At 43.8% G+C, this 15,971-nt stretch overlaps 5 protein-coding genes across 6 annotated transcripts; 2 read left to right on the top strand and 3 right to left on the bottom strand.

The window, feature by feature from the left end:
- Positions 1 to 794: 794 nt before the first annotated feature.
- On the top strand, positions 795 to 13,860 carry cup. Of its 2 annotated transcripts, XM_036822660.3 has the most exons (7): positions 796 to 943; positions 997 to 1,429; positions 2,669 to 3,529; positions 7,090 to 7,638; positions 7,715 to 8,462; positions 8,532 to 9,317; positions 13,401 to 13,860. In XM_036822660.3, exons 2-7 carry the CDS (start codon positions 1,007 to 1,009, stop codon positions 13,412 to 13,414), a joined length of 3,381 nt encoding a protein of 1,126 aa, XP_036678555.3. In that variant the 5' UTR covers positions 796 to 943; positions 997 to 1,006; the 3' UTR covers positions 13,415 to 13,860. The 2 variants fall into 2 exon arrangements, with proteins under 2 accessions (XP_036678553.3, XP_036678555.3); XM_036822658.3 differs by having other exon boundaries at positions 795 to 1,429.
- On the bottom strand, positions 4,062 to 6,235 carry Galt (Galactose-1-phosphate uridylyltransferase). Its single transcript, XM_017084391.4, has 4 exons — positions 6,020 to 6,235; positions 5,528 to 5,697; positions 5,261 to 5,466; positions 4,062 to 5,184 (listed from the first exon to the last, which is right to left on the bottom strand). The coding sequence occupies exons 1-4, from the start codon at positions 6,036 to 6,038 to the stop codon at positions 4,527 to 4,529; spliced, it is 1,053 nt and encodes a 350-aa protein (XP_016939880.2). The 5' UTR covers positions 6,039 to 6,235; the 3' UTR covers positions 4,062 to 4,526.
- Positions 10,678 to 12,235, bottom strand: Spn27A (Serpin 27A). The gene has a single exon (XM_017084384.4). The coding sequence runs from the start codon at positions 12,076 to 12,078 to the stop codon at positions 10,732 to 10,734; it is 1,347 nt and encodes a 448-aa protein (XP_016939873.3). The 5' UTR covers positions 12,079 to 12,235; the 3' UTR covers positions 10,678 to 10,731.
- LOC118879743 (uncharacterized) lies at positions 13,059 to 13,860 on the top strand. Its single transcript, XM_036822662.3, has 2 exons — positions 13,059 to 13,329; positions 13,401 to 13,860. The coding sequence occupies exon 2, from the start codon at positions 13,401 to 13,403 to the stop codon at positions 13,623 to 13,625; it is 225 nt and encodes a 74-aa protein (XP_036678557.1). The 5' UTR covers positions 13,059 to 13,329; the 3' UTR covers positions 13,626 to 13,860.
- On the bottom strand, positions 13,801 to 15,873 carry cort (Cdc20/fizzy protein cortex). The gene is made up of 6 exons (XM_017084378.4): positions 15,716 to 15,873; positions 15,526 to 15,657; positions 15,058 to 15,472; positions 14,625 to 14,996; positions 14,250 to 14,399; positions 13,801 to 14,183 (listed from the first exon to the last, which is right to left on the bottom strand). The coding sequence occupies exons 1-6, from the start codon at positions 15,833 to 15,835 to the stop codon at positions 13,921 to 13,923; spliced, it is 1,452 nt and encodes a 483-aa protein (XP_016939867.3). The 5' UTR covers positions 15,836 to 15,873; the 3' UTR covers positions 13,801 to 13,920.
- Positions 15,874 to 15,971: the final 98 nt, after the last annotated feature.

The raw sequence follows: 15,971 nt of genomic DNA, 5'->3' as shown, positions 1-15,971 counted from the left end.
ACGAGAAAATAGGCAAAGGGTGAGGAACTCGAATTTTCATTAAGGGAATTTATGGTATAAGGTTGGAAACATTGCTTAAAATATATGTTTGTAATGGGTTAAATAATAGGATACGTTTATTAATTTAACAAATTTTGTATAATTTAAAATCAAATAATATTTGTTAGTCAGTGAGTCACCATTCTATTCGTAAACTAATTTTATTGCTAGATAGTACTTTTTTCTTATCTTTCTAGCAAATGTAGTTATTATCCTGCTGATGCTGTGTGACAATGGGTGAAGAACTCGGATTTTCAGTACGGGTATTGACAGTATACGGCTTGAAACCTTGCTTAATGTGAACAAAAAATTCCCAAAAAGTTAAAAAATAATTGTAAGTCAGTGGTCCACCACCTTCTTATCCTGCTGGTTCCTGTATAAATAGACTGTTATTTAAAGTAAATTATTTCAAAGTAAAGAAAATAAATGTTTAAGCAAAATAAAAAACGGAAAAACATATTTGTTAAATAAATTGAATTTCGTAAAAAATAGTCAAAGTTGAAAAATATTTCCTTTTCTATGCAGGAGCACAAAAAACACGACAACCAGAGAAGCTATTTATTTCTTCTCTGTAGTTAGACAAAGTGCATTCGATAAAAGCGACTTATATATAAATCCACTCAGATTTAGGCCAAACAGTTCATAAATACTTTTTTTAATTTTATGTCAATGTTTACCCACACTGATCGCCAATGCCAACTCTTTTTCTCTGCCCACCATTCTCAGGTACTTTTTCGGTATTTTTCCTGTGCCTGTCCTGCTTACTCATCGCACCAAAGCCGAATAACGGATCTTATGATCGAACCTGTGTTAAACGTGATTTCGTTCTTTTTTTGCATAGTTTGAATTTCCGACCGACCAAAAGTGTTCGTTTTAATTTTTAATCAAAAAACCATTTATTAACGTGAGTATGGACCCTCTGAATGAGAAGGAGATCGAACTTACGAGCTTACGCAGCCAAAGCGCAATGCAAATGGCCGAAGTTGAGCAAGAAAATGGCGCTGGCGCCCTGAAAATTGCCACCAATGCCACAAATGCGGATCCAAGCGATCATCTCGCCGTGGATCACCAGGACGAGGCGCTGACCCCCAGTGTGAAGACCAAATTCGAATACCCGCCCCCGCCGCCGCCACCCACTCCCGTTCAGGCTCCGCCGCCCGCCAAGGCCACCTCTGTGAAGGATCACCAGGAGCACGACGACGACGAGGCCAACTCCGAGAAGTGGGAGGACCCCTGCGCCCCGCCCCCACCGCCTCCGCTGCCGGCCAACGCATTCCTGGCCACCGGACTGGGCTACCTCAAGCTGCCCGCCTTCAAGCTGAAGGACGCGCTGGAGAAGGCCATCACCAAGCTGGAGGCCAACAAGCGGATGCAAAAGACCAGTCCCGAAGTGAGTTGGCTTTTAATACTTAAACTCTGAGACCTTTTAAGTAGTTATTCGGAATGTTATTAGCCCTGTAGTTACAAGTATGAATGTTTAAAATTATGAACATATATGAACTTTGACATGTCGTCTCCTCTTTATATATCGTTAAACTATCTACTAATTTTTTTGGTAAACTAAGCGATCTATAATTTTAAGTAGTTTTTCGATAAGTTATTTGCCGTGCAGTTACAAGTATGAATGTTTGAAATTATGAAAGTTACATATATGAACTTTGGCATGTCTTCTTGTTTTTATATATCGTTAAACTATCTACTACTTTTTATTTTATTTAGTATTTGTCTTTATGTTATAAATGAAATTACTATTAGAACTATACTTGTAAGTCTTCCATTTCCTATATATATGCACATATGTAAGTTCCATGGCTTATCTTCCTGTCTAAAGTCTGTTACCTATGATAATTTTATAAAAGCATCTATGTTTTTAAATTAGTTATACATTTTTAGACTTTTAAGAAGTTATAAATATATTATAGTTCTAGCTATTCTTGATCTAATAGTCAGAACCTCGGCGTTAGGCGAATATGTATGTCAATAAGGTCTGCTGGTAATATAAATTAGGCAATTCACTAAATCTGCAAAACTTTTTTATTTTTACAACAAATACAAATTTAACAATATAATATAAATTTTTTCAAAATTTAAAGAATGGGTTTACATATGACCTTTTTTTTACATATTTAAAAATATGTATATCTTATAGGAATTGTTATATTTTAGCATTATATGATAGCTAAATTCCGTTTTTATGACGATTATATTCCTCGAATATTTGCGTGTTCGATATAACATAAACCGTTATATGTTAGGTATGTTTTTATAAAATTATTTTTATTTTTTTTCTTTGAGTCGAATAAGACATCATTTACATTAACTATTATTAATATGATAATTTTACAAAACGTGTATATATTTCATTAAAATTCAAATTTTTTTTTCTAGTAATTTTAAGTGATTTTTTAATATTTTGTTTGTTTTGTACATTGATTTTACCTTTACAACTTCTTAAAAACGAATTGTAAACTATTCTATTCTAAAGTGAAAATTAAAGTAGGTCTGATAAATGTGTCAATAAATTAGATGTTGGATCCTTCCATTCGACATTAACTTTTCAAAGAATACAGACAGATATTCATTCTTCATCATGACATTTTTTAAATGTTGTTTTTATTTTGGTAAACAGTCTTCTCGTTCCATGAAAAACAAGAAGGTGGAGACGATTGAGATGTTACCCAGGCGTTCGGGTCAGGAGACAATATGCGATGGCCCGCTGATGGCCTTCACTTCCTCCAAGGCTCTGGTGTTGCACCCCAAGACCAAAAAGCCCGCTGTGCTTATGCAGTTGGAGAGGCATTTTAAGGTCGTCCGGTTGCTGGCCAAGCAGAATCGAGTCTTCGCACCCATTTCCCGTGAAGCCATTCCGATGCATGGGTCCTCAAAGCAGCCCCATGAGGACGAGGGTCTGGCTCTGCAAGTGCTCTCGGCCAGGGCATCCACACCGTACACCCAGCCCACCAGCATGTTGTCCTGCACGGCCGTTAGCTGTGACCTCGACCACGACTCGCCGAAGAAACAACAGGCCGGCAAGAACATGGTGGCAGATCAGCAGCCACAAAAGGGCCAGCACAAGCGTGCTCCCAGCACCGGAACCCACAAGCCAGGAAGTCTGCGGGCGCCGAAGGCTGTGCGTCCTGCCGCAGCTCCAATGGCTAGTAGCAAGCCGGTGAAGATGTACACCCGTTCCCACCTGCTGGACATTCGCAACGGGATGTTTAGTGCCCTGATGCACAGGTCTAAGGAGAGCTTTGTCATGCCACGCATCGCCACCTGCGATGACATCGAGTTGGAGGCTCGGCTGCGCCGCATGAATCTCTGGCGCACCTCGGACGGCACAAGGTTCCGGGCTCGCTCCAGTACCAACAACTCAAGCACCAACAACAACGAGTGCATGCCTGCCTTCTTCAAGAACAAGAACAAGCCGCAGATGATCAGCGACGAGTCCATCATCCAGAGCCAACCACCGCAGCCGCAAACAGAGTTCCAGGTGAGCACTTCTTGTTATCTATACTATATACTTTACTTTCTATACTTTTTACTTTCCTGTCCTAAATGGGGATAATTTTTGAATTCATTACATAACATTTATTTAAAAATGAGTTCTTTACCTAGAAAATACTACCAATTTCAACTCGTTAAAATGTTTTTTTTCGTTAAACTTTCGCAAACTGATAATTTAAAATAATTTTTAGAAATATTTTGAACTGCTTAATGCGCCTTTTCTCGGAGTTTTGGAAAATCTGACCGCCGTCCAACAGTTTGAAAAATATCTGTTAAAAATAATATGAAATTGAGTTAAATGAGAACCATTTTTTTAAAGCCTGAATTCTCACCTCTATCAAAAAGACATTGAAATGAAAATCTCTATACAAAATTTGGTTCTTGCAATTTTTTGTTTGTCCTTTTTGTGTTGCAATTTTTCGATTTGCTTAACTTTAAAAGAGATTAGTTAACGAACTTAAAAAAAATGTTAGGCTATTCTCAAATGTTCTTAAACTTTAAATTGAATATACATTAAATTATAATAAATTCAAATATTTCTTTATTGAATTCTATCGAATTTGACATCACATATACAGTAAATATTTCCGTGAAAAGTACATTTTTCAAAAGATACATTAGACTAATATGGGATTGGAAGTTATTTAGCTTTATAATCCGTACTGTTTAGTTTAATTACACTTATCAGGTTGACTGTTTTCATCTGTCGACCTATTGTTTTGACTGCAACTGTGTATTAGGTAACACAAAGTCGCATTATTCCTAGGCTTATCTGATAAATCAATGATTGCAACGCATGACCTCCAGAGGTCTTTGCCAATCATGCTAATCATTTGCTATTTGACTGTAGCATTATTCTAGAATATTTTTACAAATGATTGCAAATAGGTATTAAGTAATTACTACAGTCGATCGAATTTGCCTGTTTTCTTTTATTAAACTGAATACGAATTGCTACCATCTGCTCCACCTGTTGACCGAAATCACTTCTCCAGGTAATGGCACTTTCCATCGACCTCCCGCAACCGTTGGGCCGCCTGCTCGGGAGTCAAATCGCGCTGAGCCATGGCCAGCAGCTCGAATCCCACCATGAACTTGCGCACGGTGGCCGATCGGAGCAGTGGCGGATAGTAGATGGCGTGTAGGGTCCAGTGGGCACTGGATGCGTGGGCATGCTCCGGTCCAGTCGGTGCTCCATGCCAGCCCATCGAGTAGGGAAACGAACACTGGAACAGGTTGTCATACTTGGTGGTTAGTTCCTTGATGGTTACCGCCAAATTTTCACGCTGTCCCAGCGTCAGATCATTGATTCTCTTGTTGTTATTGCGCGAGATTAGCATGGTTTCGAAGGGCCAAGTGGCCCAGAAGGGCACCACCACCAGCCAGTCGGGATTCTCGATCACGATCCGCTCCTGCCGTTGCAACTCCCGCTCCACGTAGTCCGCCAACATGGGTCGCTCGTTGGTGGCGTAGTAGGCACGCAGACGCTCCTGTTTCAGCTGCGGTTCCGTGGGCAGAAATGAGCACGACCAGATCTGGCAGTGCGGATGGGGATTGGAGCAGCCCATGGCGGCTCCCTTGTTCTCGAATATCTGCACCCAGGCGTACTTGGCACTCAGCTCGTTGAACTGCTTGATCCACCTAGATAGGGCAGGGAGATAAAAATGGTTTTTATCACGGGCTTATCACTGATGTAAGCCATAAATCCTATACTTACTCGTCGATAACAACGACAATTTCTGCTGCACTCATTGTGGGCAAAGTGAGATTCGATTTGGGATGGAAGCACATGACCCGACAGTTGCCACGGGCAGGTGCTATTTGGAACAGGGGATCGTCACTGTTAGGCGGAACAGGCACTACCTCTACAAGGGCCGGAAAGTCATTCTCAAACACATAGGTGCTCTTGTAGGCAGGCGTTTCCTAATCATGGAACATAGTAATTAGAGTATTGGGATATTAGGATTTGGTCTTTCATATATACAATTCCATTGGGGCGGGTAACTCCAGGACAAAGGGGATTGGTGGGATCGAAGTCGGGCAGCTCGTTCTTCTGCGGCTTCTCCTGCTGACCCGACCAGGGGCGTTGGGTGCGATGTGGGCATACCAGGACCCACTGCCCGGTCAAGGGATTTAGTCGCCGGTGCGGGTGTTCTATAGAAAGATATAAATGTATTTAAATATGTTTGTGATTTTGAGATGATATGGGAAAAAAATATAGAGATCTTTCTTTAAATTATTAAAAAGTAATCTATTGTTTTTGAAGCACTATTCGGTTGAACCTAAGTATAGATTGTACTACATACTTAGGTTACAAAATATAGATTTGTTTTATTATATCAGAAAAATATATTGTTTTTGTAGCACTTTTATAGATGTTTTTAAACTAATAGAATATTAAAAACCACTGGATTTGATATGGAATCCCTTAGTATACCACTTTTTGGTATATTCCCGGTTTAAATGGTCTACCTACCACTGGCCACAAACTGCATCGTGTCGAAAGTCTGGTGCTCGTATCACTCCGATCGGATTATGACTACTGTTTACAGTTATGGTTGCTGCTCCGCATTCGACCAAATTCACGGGACAAGCGCAATGTCAACCTGCCGCTTTGCGATTACGGTTGTTATTGCTAGTGCTATTCCTATTCCTATTCTGATTCCGATTTCGATTTCTATTCCAGTACTCGTACTCGCAGCCGCTATGTGTGTTTTTCCACTTGCATTCCGCTCTTCTCGCTCCACTCCCGCTCTTTGGCTCTCGCTCGCTCTGCCGGCGTTCGTTTAGCTTAGCACGCATTCCGCCTTTTAGTTGAACTGTTTCTGCTGTTTTGTTATTGCATTATAAGCTTTATCTCCCACTCAGCTGATATGGGTGTGAGTGCGTCTGTGGGTGTGCGGGCCACTTTGCCGGCCCTTAGAGATGGGCAGGTGTCGATAGGATGCCCTTAGAGATGGATCTTATATGCATACGTTAAACAACCGTTTACTTTTAAAGTTTCTTGATTGTTTTTTAAATTTATGTAATTTGATTATTAAGCCCTTCTGCGTTACGTATTTTGTTGAAATATTAACTTACAAATTAAAAAACGTTAATTTTATTGACCCTATGGAAAACTTGATTATGATTCATTAAATGCTGAAAAATTGGGTGGCTCCGAATTTATGGTTATTTAATTGGGCCTGACCGATTTTGAATCAAACTTTTAACGAAGTAAATTGCCGTGACGATCGCACCAGTAACATACAAAAGTTATGAATTAAATATACTTTTTAAAATTATTCCAATCTATATTCCATTCCGCATCATTTTTAAGATTTTTATTTTTGTTGAGTTAAAAAGCTTTCTTCTACCCCTTTTTTTTCAAACAGTCATCTTAGAAAAGAGATGCAGACATCTAAAGTACTTAAACTTATTACTAGATGGTTAGCCTTATCGATTAATATAGTTCAGTTGGTGATCCTTAAAAAACTAGACAGGGATGATGGACAAAATCTATAACAATTTAATACATGTTCCCAAATGTTTAAATTAATGTTTTAGGATCCGGCAATTGTAAACCAAAGGCGCATTGGAAGCGGTCGTTTCAATCACTCCAAGTGGGGATACAACGACGGTGATTACCATTCGTACCACAATGGCAAACCGCATATGGAAGAGCTAAATCCGAAGCACCAAAACAGCAGCAACATGACGGTACTGCAGTTCTTCGACAATGGAGAGATTAGCAGCCTGCCCCGAGGACGACCAAACACTCCTGTTATGGGGATGTCCAATAACCGCCCGGAGAACGAGACGTTGCAGTCGAACGAGTCCAGCGAAGATCTGAGTCGCGCCAACGAAAACTACGTAAAGCGAGTAATGTCCGGATTCCTGGTTGTCTCGAAACCAAAGTCTCGGGAGTCTGAAGATAGACATCATCGGCGCTACAGGAATCAGAACGAGGAGCCTGAGTGGTTCAGTTGTGGACCTACCTCCAGATTGGACACCATCGAGCTGTGCGGATTCGATGAGGAAGAGGAGAGAATGCTTAAGGAGGGCCACAATCACAAAGGAGTTGGAGAATCAGAGAGGGAGGCGCCCAAACATAAGGTTAGTTTGCAGTTTATTCACTTCACAACGAGTCTAATAAATATTTTTATATATTGGTAATATTAATTTGCTTTAGGTGGACCAAAACAAGTACAAATGGACGCATCCCGAGCCCGTGGGCCGCAATAAATTCATGCCAAAGCACGATACAAACAATAACCATAATGTGGAGAACATGAACAAGGTTTTGGCCAACGATCATCAGCTGCCAAAGGATGACAAACGCTCAGGCAGTGTCCGTTCGTTTCAGCTTGACAAGTTCAATCAAAGCCAGCCGAATTATGATAGTGGCAATTATGCAAATCAACAGCAGCAGCCACCACAGCAGCCTCAGCAAATGCAGCAGCAAACCAATGCAAACGAGAGTAATTCTAAATTTATGTCGTTTTTCGCTCGTGATAGGAACTCCTCATCGTCTTCGCTGAACGAGTTTTTCAAGCAGGCCATGAACCAGGGTCATGGCAGCAATCCGGAGCAGCCCAAACCAGCGGCTCATATGACCCAGATGCCGTCGGTGGATCAGCTGGAGGCCAAGTGGCGTCGCAACTCACTGACCACTGCTGGCGAGACTGCCAACAAGCAGTCTGAGACCTTCCAAAAGCTTATTGGCTCTCTGTCTGCGGCTAAGCCACAACCACAGGCGGCGGGCTTCGATGCCATTTCTAACTTCATTATGCAGCAACAGCAGTACCAGCAGCAGCAGCAGAAGCAGCACGTCATCATCCAGCAGCAACAACAGCAGACTGCCTTTTTGGCGGGTCTGCAGCTGAAGGCGATCCTCGGACGGGCCGACACCCAGTTGCTCCTGCTCCGCCTGACTAAAGGTAAGCTGAAGATGCACTTACCTTCTAATTAGACTCTTTTGATTAAACTTTGCTTTATCTCCCTTTCAGGGGAAATATCCAAGCACGGGCTACTGGTGCAGTTGGCCAACCCACGCTTGTCGGACATGGATCGCGAAGCCATCACGGCTGTACTGCAGTTCACCAACACCCAGCAGCAGCAACAGCAGCACAAGCAGCAGCTGGACATGCTGTCGAGCACGGTCATTGCCAGTCAGCTGCAGAATCTTCACAACTTGGCCATTGTCCAGCAGACACTCGCAGCCAGACAGCAGCCGCAGCCAAATCCACAGCCGCAGGTGCCGCAGCAACTGTCGCAGGAGGACTTGCAAGCCCATGCCAATGTTATAATGCGAAATGCAGTGATGAAGCGCAAGCTGGAGGAGCAGACGAACAAGTTAATGAATGGCGGGGCCAAGCATCAAACGCAGCAAGCACAATTGAACCGTGGCCAGCAACGCCATGGGCGACCGGATGCCGCTTCAAATGCTCTGCTCCACGCCTTGATCTCGGGCGGTGGCAATAACCAAGCTTCTGTCAACCTGATGAATGGACAGCAACAACAGCAGCAGCACCAATCTCATTCAAACAACCGACGTCCTGGTGCAGATGCCAACATGCGATTCGCTGAGAACCAAAATTTGCAAGCTTTCGAGCCCAGCCAGCCGCACTTTCCTACGCAATACAAGCCGCAATATCAACAGTCCCAGCAACCACAGCCCCAGCAGCCCCTTCAACCCCATATGCGCCATCAGAACAGCTCCGGCGGAGGCAACAACTTCAGCAAGTCTCAAATGCAGGCCCAATCAGCCATAGCCATGTTGCCCAATGGCGGAGGTGAGTCGCTGTAGAACTTAGATTGGAAAGCCTATTAACAGATAGTGGCTGCATGGGTACAACGTTAGGAAAATGTTCACTATTGTTTATCATTCCTATGTATTTTAAAATGACCTCGTAGAGTAAACGACCCAAAAAGTATATCGTGTTGATTATAGAACACCTTGACCACATGAACTATTGAAGCTAAAGACAACCTATACATAAAACCAAACCGACTTTCGCACACTTTAGCAGTTTGGGATTAATAGTCCCTGCATTCCAAGAATTTTCGAACAAAGAAAATTAGGTGGCTTTGTACTGCGTTTTAAACTTTTAGGGTAGTGTAATAATTAATAAGCCTTGTGGCCCCTTTCTTAGTATTTATCTTCGCTCTGAGTCAGGCAGTCATTTTACAGTCTCATTTCTCGAAAGCAGAGCAAATATGCACTTTAAGGTGCACTTTCTCGTATTATTTGTAAACTGGTTTTCATGACTGCAAACATTGCACACTTTGTTTGCACGTCACCAGTGCATTGGAACACATATCGAAGTGTTGATTCAGACTGACACTTGAACGGATCTTCAAGGATGTGCTCGGTAGTATCATTCCAGATAGATAAGTTAAGGCAATAAAGAAGTGGGACTTTTAGAGATATGTCTTATACTAATATTTGTACTTAAAACATAGTTTGTAGAACGAATTCATTTGAAATTCCTTATTATTTTCTTTTCAAAACCTGTTCCACGGCTCTCCTAAAAGTTCCCAAGCCCATTTGTCTCCCTGTTTGTGCAAAACACCGGCAGAACTTTATTTGCTGAGCAAACTTAAGATTTTCCTACCGAACAACATCTCAGTCCCCTGACTCATGGGTTCTATTTGCCTCCAACTTTGTGCGCAAGCAATTACCCATCGATCTCCCCATTGGATATTACTAATGTTACGTACGTGGGACATTCCCAGAGTCGAAAGGTATTTGCATCTCTCGCTTTATTGCGGGCTTTTGCTTTCAGTTGTTCAAGGTACGCCTGAGGCGAGGCATAAAATATAATAACAAACGTTTAACGACAGTCCCAGTGGCTTTATCAGCCAACGGAATGTAGTAGAGTACAGATGGGACCGAACTGGGCGAGGAGAATTAGTCGCCACGCACGATTACCGAAAGAGGGTCAAGTGCAAAGCTTAGATTCTCTGGGAAGATTCAGAGTTCGCAATGCTTTACAAGATTTTATGACAGTCTTAAACCTTTAATTGTTTTTGGAGAACTCCCCCTAAGTTAAAGGTGGTTATAGTACTATAGTACTATAGTATTATTTTAAATCCAAACTTTGCACTATCTGCTGTTTTTAAAACGTTGCCGGATAAAAAAGAACCATGGACTCCGTTTTGTTTCTATTTTTATTGCATATTTAAAGATAAAACCGCCTTAGTGGCTTAGTTCTGGGTGATGGGATTGTGGACTTTTCCGGCAAACAGTATGTTCCCGGTGGACTCCTCCTCGATAAAGAACACAAACGGCCGGTTCACGTTGAACTCCTCGATGGTGGTACTGCCGCCGAACTTGTTCTCGATCTCCACCACGGTGGCGGCATAGGCCTCCGTTCCCTTCTCGTTTACATTGATTCCAGCCTTTTGCAGGATGTTGGACACCTTCACCTTGCCGGCCACGTCGGCTCCGCGGGTCAGACCCGGCAGCGAGGCACTATCCTCGAAGATTTCGCGCACGCCCAGGCTGCGCAGAGTATCCTTGAGGTTCTGCTGGTAGTCGAAGTGGAACTTGGGCAGCGTCACCTTCACCTTGACCTCTTCCATGGCCCACTGGGCGCCCTTCAGTTCGTCGTTCTCCAGATTCTGGACCAGTTCGTGGATGCCATTTAAGGCATAGGGCAGCAGCACGAACAGGGAGTTCTTGCCCTTGTAGGGCAGCCGCAGGATCTGAGCCTTCAGCTTGTCCGAGTTGGTGTAGTAAAAGTAGTCGGTTTGCTCCATGAACTCAGCCCGCGACTGATCTTCCTTGCTGCGGAAGAAGGGTCCCTGGAAGGTGTTGCTGAACTGCCGGCGCCACAGACCATTGAAGTAGATCAGGTTGGTCAGCAGCATCACGCTGCTGCGCACATTGTCCGGAGCCACCAGCTGCTGGAGTCGGCCCTGGGTAATGTTGGCGGCCCAGGCGTTGATGGCATCTGCCGCTGCCTCCGGATTTGTGAAATCCAAGGCCTCCACTTCGCTGTCGTAGAAATGCTTCAGGATGGCGGTGAACTTTTGCTGGGTCTCGATGAAACTGTCCGTGAAAAGCTTGGTGCGCACACTGAGGGTTTCGTGGAGCTGGTTCTCCTTCTTGAAGGAGTTTAGGGTTTTGCGGTAGAACTCCCTGACATTGTTCTGCGACCGGATGTCCGTCTGTGTGTTGGCCAACTCCGTCTGCGTCTGGGTTCCGTTTCCGGCCGCCTCGGCCAGCAGAGCCAGCACCAGTTTGACGGAAAACGGCGAGATGATCACATTCTTGGCCGCCGTTTCGTTTTGCAACACCGTCTTGAGCAGGTGCCACGAGAAGGGATCGTGCGAGTCGCTCCTAAAGGGCACAAAGGTGTCTATATCATCATAGATGCCTGCTCCACTGGGGGGCAGGGCCGCAGCCCCGCCTGGCAGCTTGTCGGTGCTGGTTTCAAACACGCCCTGGGGCGTTGTGGTCGTCGGAATGGAGTTGCCATTGCCGGTTGTAAAGGCACTCAAAAGCAGCAGCATCACTGCCAAATCCAAATTTCCACCCATCTTTGTCATCTTTGCTTCGATCTTCTTGTGGCTTCTGCTTTGTGCTTCTTATTCGCAGCAAAACAACTGTTAAATGCGCGGTTTGTGGGGAGCGGCGAGGGGTTGCCGAAGGAGCGAGCGATAACCGTTTGACGCGCCGTCCCAACTGAGAGTGACTGGCGGGCTGAGCGGACAGACCGTTTTAAAAACCAGCTTCAAGCCTCTCTCGTCCGCCACTCTGCCGCTGCGCTGCCGACGCCGCAGCCGGCTTTGGCGGCGCTGTGGCTGTGCTTGTGTGTGGTTTTTGTTGGGACTCCCAGAGTGGAGGAGCTCGGCCTACGTCATTATCCTCAAGCGATGATGATTATGCCGATGATGGTGGCAGTGAAGAGGAGTGGATGGATCAAGTGGGATAGCATTGGGTGAAAGTGCACAGAGAGAATTTTGAACTTTTATGATGGAATATGATTTTGTTTTTAATTTGGGAATGCGTTACCAATGTTGTGTTTTTAAAATTTAGAATGGCAATTAAAGTTTATTTTTTCAGATTTAAGTTCATTTTTGTTCGGAATAAATTGGGAAATTAATTATATATGATTTCAGCTCTAAACTATTTTAAATCTTATCACAGCGGTTTCAAAATTTAAAAGGTGGCTGCCGCTATCGCTCAATTTTACTGATAATGATTTCCAAGGACTAACATACATACAAGTTTAGGGAATATCCAAAAAGTACGATAAAAGAAAACTATACTTATCCATTATCAGTTTTTCCCCATTTCCGTTAATTATGCAATGTTATCCAATCACTTAAGGGGGAAGTTTGCGATGCCTTTTCTAAAATGTCGTCACAGATTCTGCTGCAAATACCCAATGCTGACCAGTTTATTAATAGCTTTTAATTAAAATTTGAATTTAAATAAGCTTACTTTAGGGAAAGTCTGGCAGCACTGGCCAGGGACAGAAACCAGTGTTGGTAAACGAGCGTGGCCAACAGCTGATCCACACTGAAATCCCACGGTGCGTTGATGTAACAGCAGCCGGCAAAGAAACTTGTGCAATTAATGAGAAACAGTAAATAAATAGCTGTAATCCAAGCACATGCCATGCAAATTCGTCGTCCGCGAGGTGTTACAGTTCCACAGTTGATGGTGGTCACGGCAATTGGGGTGCTGGGCGGTATTTACATTTGGCAGCCACTGATTTTGAAGTACAAAAACGATAAGAAAACCGAGGCTGAACCAGCAGCACCAGCTGAAACTAGTAGTCCAAGTCCAAAAAAGTTAGCAGACACCTGAACTATATATTTTTTGGCACCTAAAATAATACTATTTATTCTCTTCCCACCCCCAGATGAGTTTCATTAACAATCTCAAGCGATTCGCCACCACGACTGTCGGTCTAATGGCCATTGGCATCGGATCCACGGTCCTCATCTACACCACCCATCGATTAGTCATCAAGCCCCATCTTCTCCAGAAACGCCGCCTGGAAGCCGAGGCCTGTGCGGAGTACCTCTTCCAGCAGGAGGGCCACTCGCAGATCGCCCCATCGAGACCCAAGCAGAGCGAATATTGAGCGAGGGATGCCAGCGGTTCTTTGGACATCTTTACATACCTCTAGCCTAGTGATTAGTTACCAAATTTCAACGCTGCAACCATGGTGAACAATGGAATTTTACTTTCATACCTTCAGTTTGGGTGGAGAGACCCATATTCTTATGTTCATTTTAGAGTAATCAACAACGCCTATGTTAAATCCAATGGAATTTTTATGGAAGCAATATGAATTGAATAAATAATGAAAAGCACAATTGGTTCGAAGACTAGACACATAACATGATAAACATTAAGTAAAACAAATTGTAAACTGTTCACCGAATTCCTTTGAAGAGGCTCAATGAGCTGCATTTGTCCTTGGCCTTTTGCTCCTGTTTTCGGAGTATGGCATTCCGTTTGTGGGTGGGAAAAAAGTTCCACAGTGAGAAGGTGTCATCCAGGCCACCAGTGGCTATGTTTGTTCCATCTGGGTTCCACATCAGGAACAGGGTGCCGCGATCCTGGTGGGACATCAAATCAACCACTCGATTTAAGGAGGCCAGCACTAATATTTCGCAAACTGCAAAGTCCGAATTATCTGTAGATATCATAAAGAGCATTACTTTTAGTGGTGATCTCGAGTAAAGTCTAGAGAAGTACCCACCACGCCGAATAACGTTGACCAGCAACTCGCCCGTGATCTTGCTAAATGTGACTGTCTTAATAACTATCCTATCGTCCCTGCGCCTGTACGAGGCCACAAATTGTCGCCGTGGGATGTTGAAGATGAAAATCGAGGCAGGACTTCGCTCAGCTGTAATGTTTATCCAATATTAGACATTGCATTATATGTAAAAACAATTTAAGATACGATTTAACAATTGCACTTAATTGTTAACTTAATCGAATTATGGTTTTATAAAAAAAATTGATCTAAAAGAAATGATTTTGTAAATATTCCCATGTTATAAAACCAAATTTTCCTTTGGTGAAAGATCTTATGTAATTACTACCAATAACCAGGGAATATCGTACTTACCAACAACTAAATCCTCACCGGTCCAGGGATGCCAGTCGAAAAGTATAGATCGGCCGCCCAGCTTCAGCAGGCGAACCTTCAGTCCGGCATCGAAGATAAAAATCTTGCCATCCGTATCGCTGGATGCAAAATACTTTCGTGTGGGATCAAACTTGATTTTGTTAACCTTGTGCCGGTGCTCGTGGAACTGCTTCAAAGTCCTCAGCTTGGGCATGGCCAGCACGAGGATGATTCCGCACTGGGTGCCACAAGTGAGCTCCTTGCCATCGTGTGACCATTCGATGCAACTTATGTAGCCCATAGACTTAAAGATCAACTTGCGATAGGAGACCAAAAACTCCATGGGCGACCTTACCTCCCAGAGGTCCAGGACTTGGGGTGAAAGAGGAACATCAGGAATAAGTAAGTCGGTGTAAGAGGACAAGGGCAATACCTGGGTAGTTTCTATCCATGCAGCCGATGGCCAGATATTTGCCGTCGGGAGAGTACTTGAGGGAAGTGGGCGACTCAACGCTGAAGACCATGGTGCTCTCGTCCAGGTTGCGCCACAGCATGATGTCCTGACCGGAGGACATGGCCACCATGCCGCCGGACGACCAGTCCATCATGTTGTAGTCGACGGGACTGCATATCCCGGGCATTTCATGGGTGGCATTCTGAATGGCATGTGGACGCGCCCGGGGACGACATGGCCAGTCCGAGTCCGCGGATTCACTGTCCACTACCCTGGAACGGGTTCCTTGCTGGCTGTAGAACTGAAGCAGCCGGCGTTCCTGGATCCCAAAGGTCCGGTTAATATTGGCTATGAAGCCACTCTGTCGCCAGTAGCTGTCCGTCAAAGTCTCACCCTGAAAATCAGTATGAAATAGTTATATTGTATAGCCAGAAATCCCGATCTCACCGTTTCCAGAATATCATGCTCTTCTCGCTTGCCAATGTACTTCAGATTAAATTCAATATTCTGGCGATCAAAGCGCTTGGGTATAAACCTTTCACCAACATATGACACCTCCTGGCCCTTGCTTATATCACTCTAATTGAAAATGAAAATGGGTTAGGGCTGTCAAATTGTGTAGGGCCCATTATTTCACCTTGTTGACCGCCTCCTGCTTCCAATTTTTGCGGCGTACCTTCTTGAAAGGGGTCAGGGATTTTTTGTCCAGCTTGGAATTTTTATTGGGACTGTCGCACACACTCATCTCGACGAACATTAAGATCTTTCTGTTTCGTTTGCGCCATTTTAGAGTTATAGTATTGAGAGAATTTATTTTCTAGGCCCCGAGAGAGTTATTACAGTTGCATGAACAGTAATCTGTGGGTACATCAAACTTTACTAACTTAAGGTTA

The sequence above is a fragment of the Drosophila suzukii genome, chromosome 2L (assembly GCF_043229965.1).
Source record: "Drosophila suzukii chromosome 2L, CBGP_Dsuzu_IsoJpt1.0, whole genome shotgun sequence".
NCBI lineage: Eukaryota > Metazoa > Arthropoda > Insecta > Diptera > Drosophilidae > Drosophila > Drosophila suzukii.
This window is presented reverse-complemented; position numbering and strand designations above follow the sequence as displayed.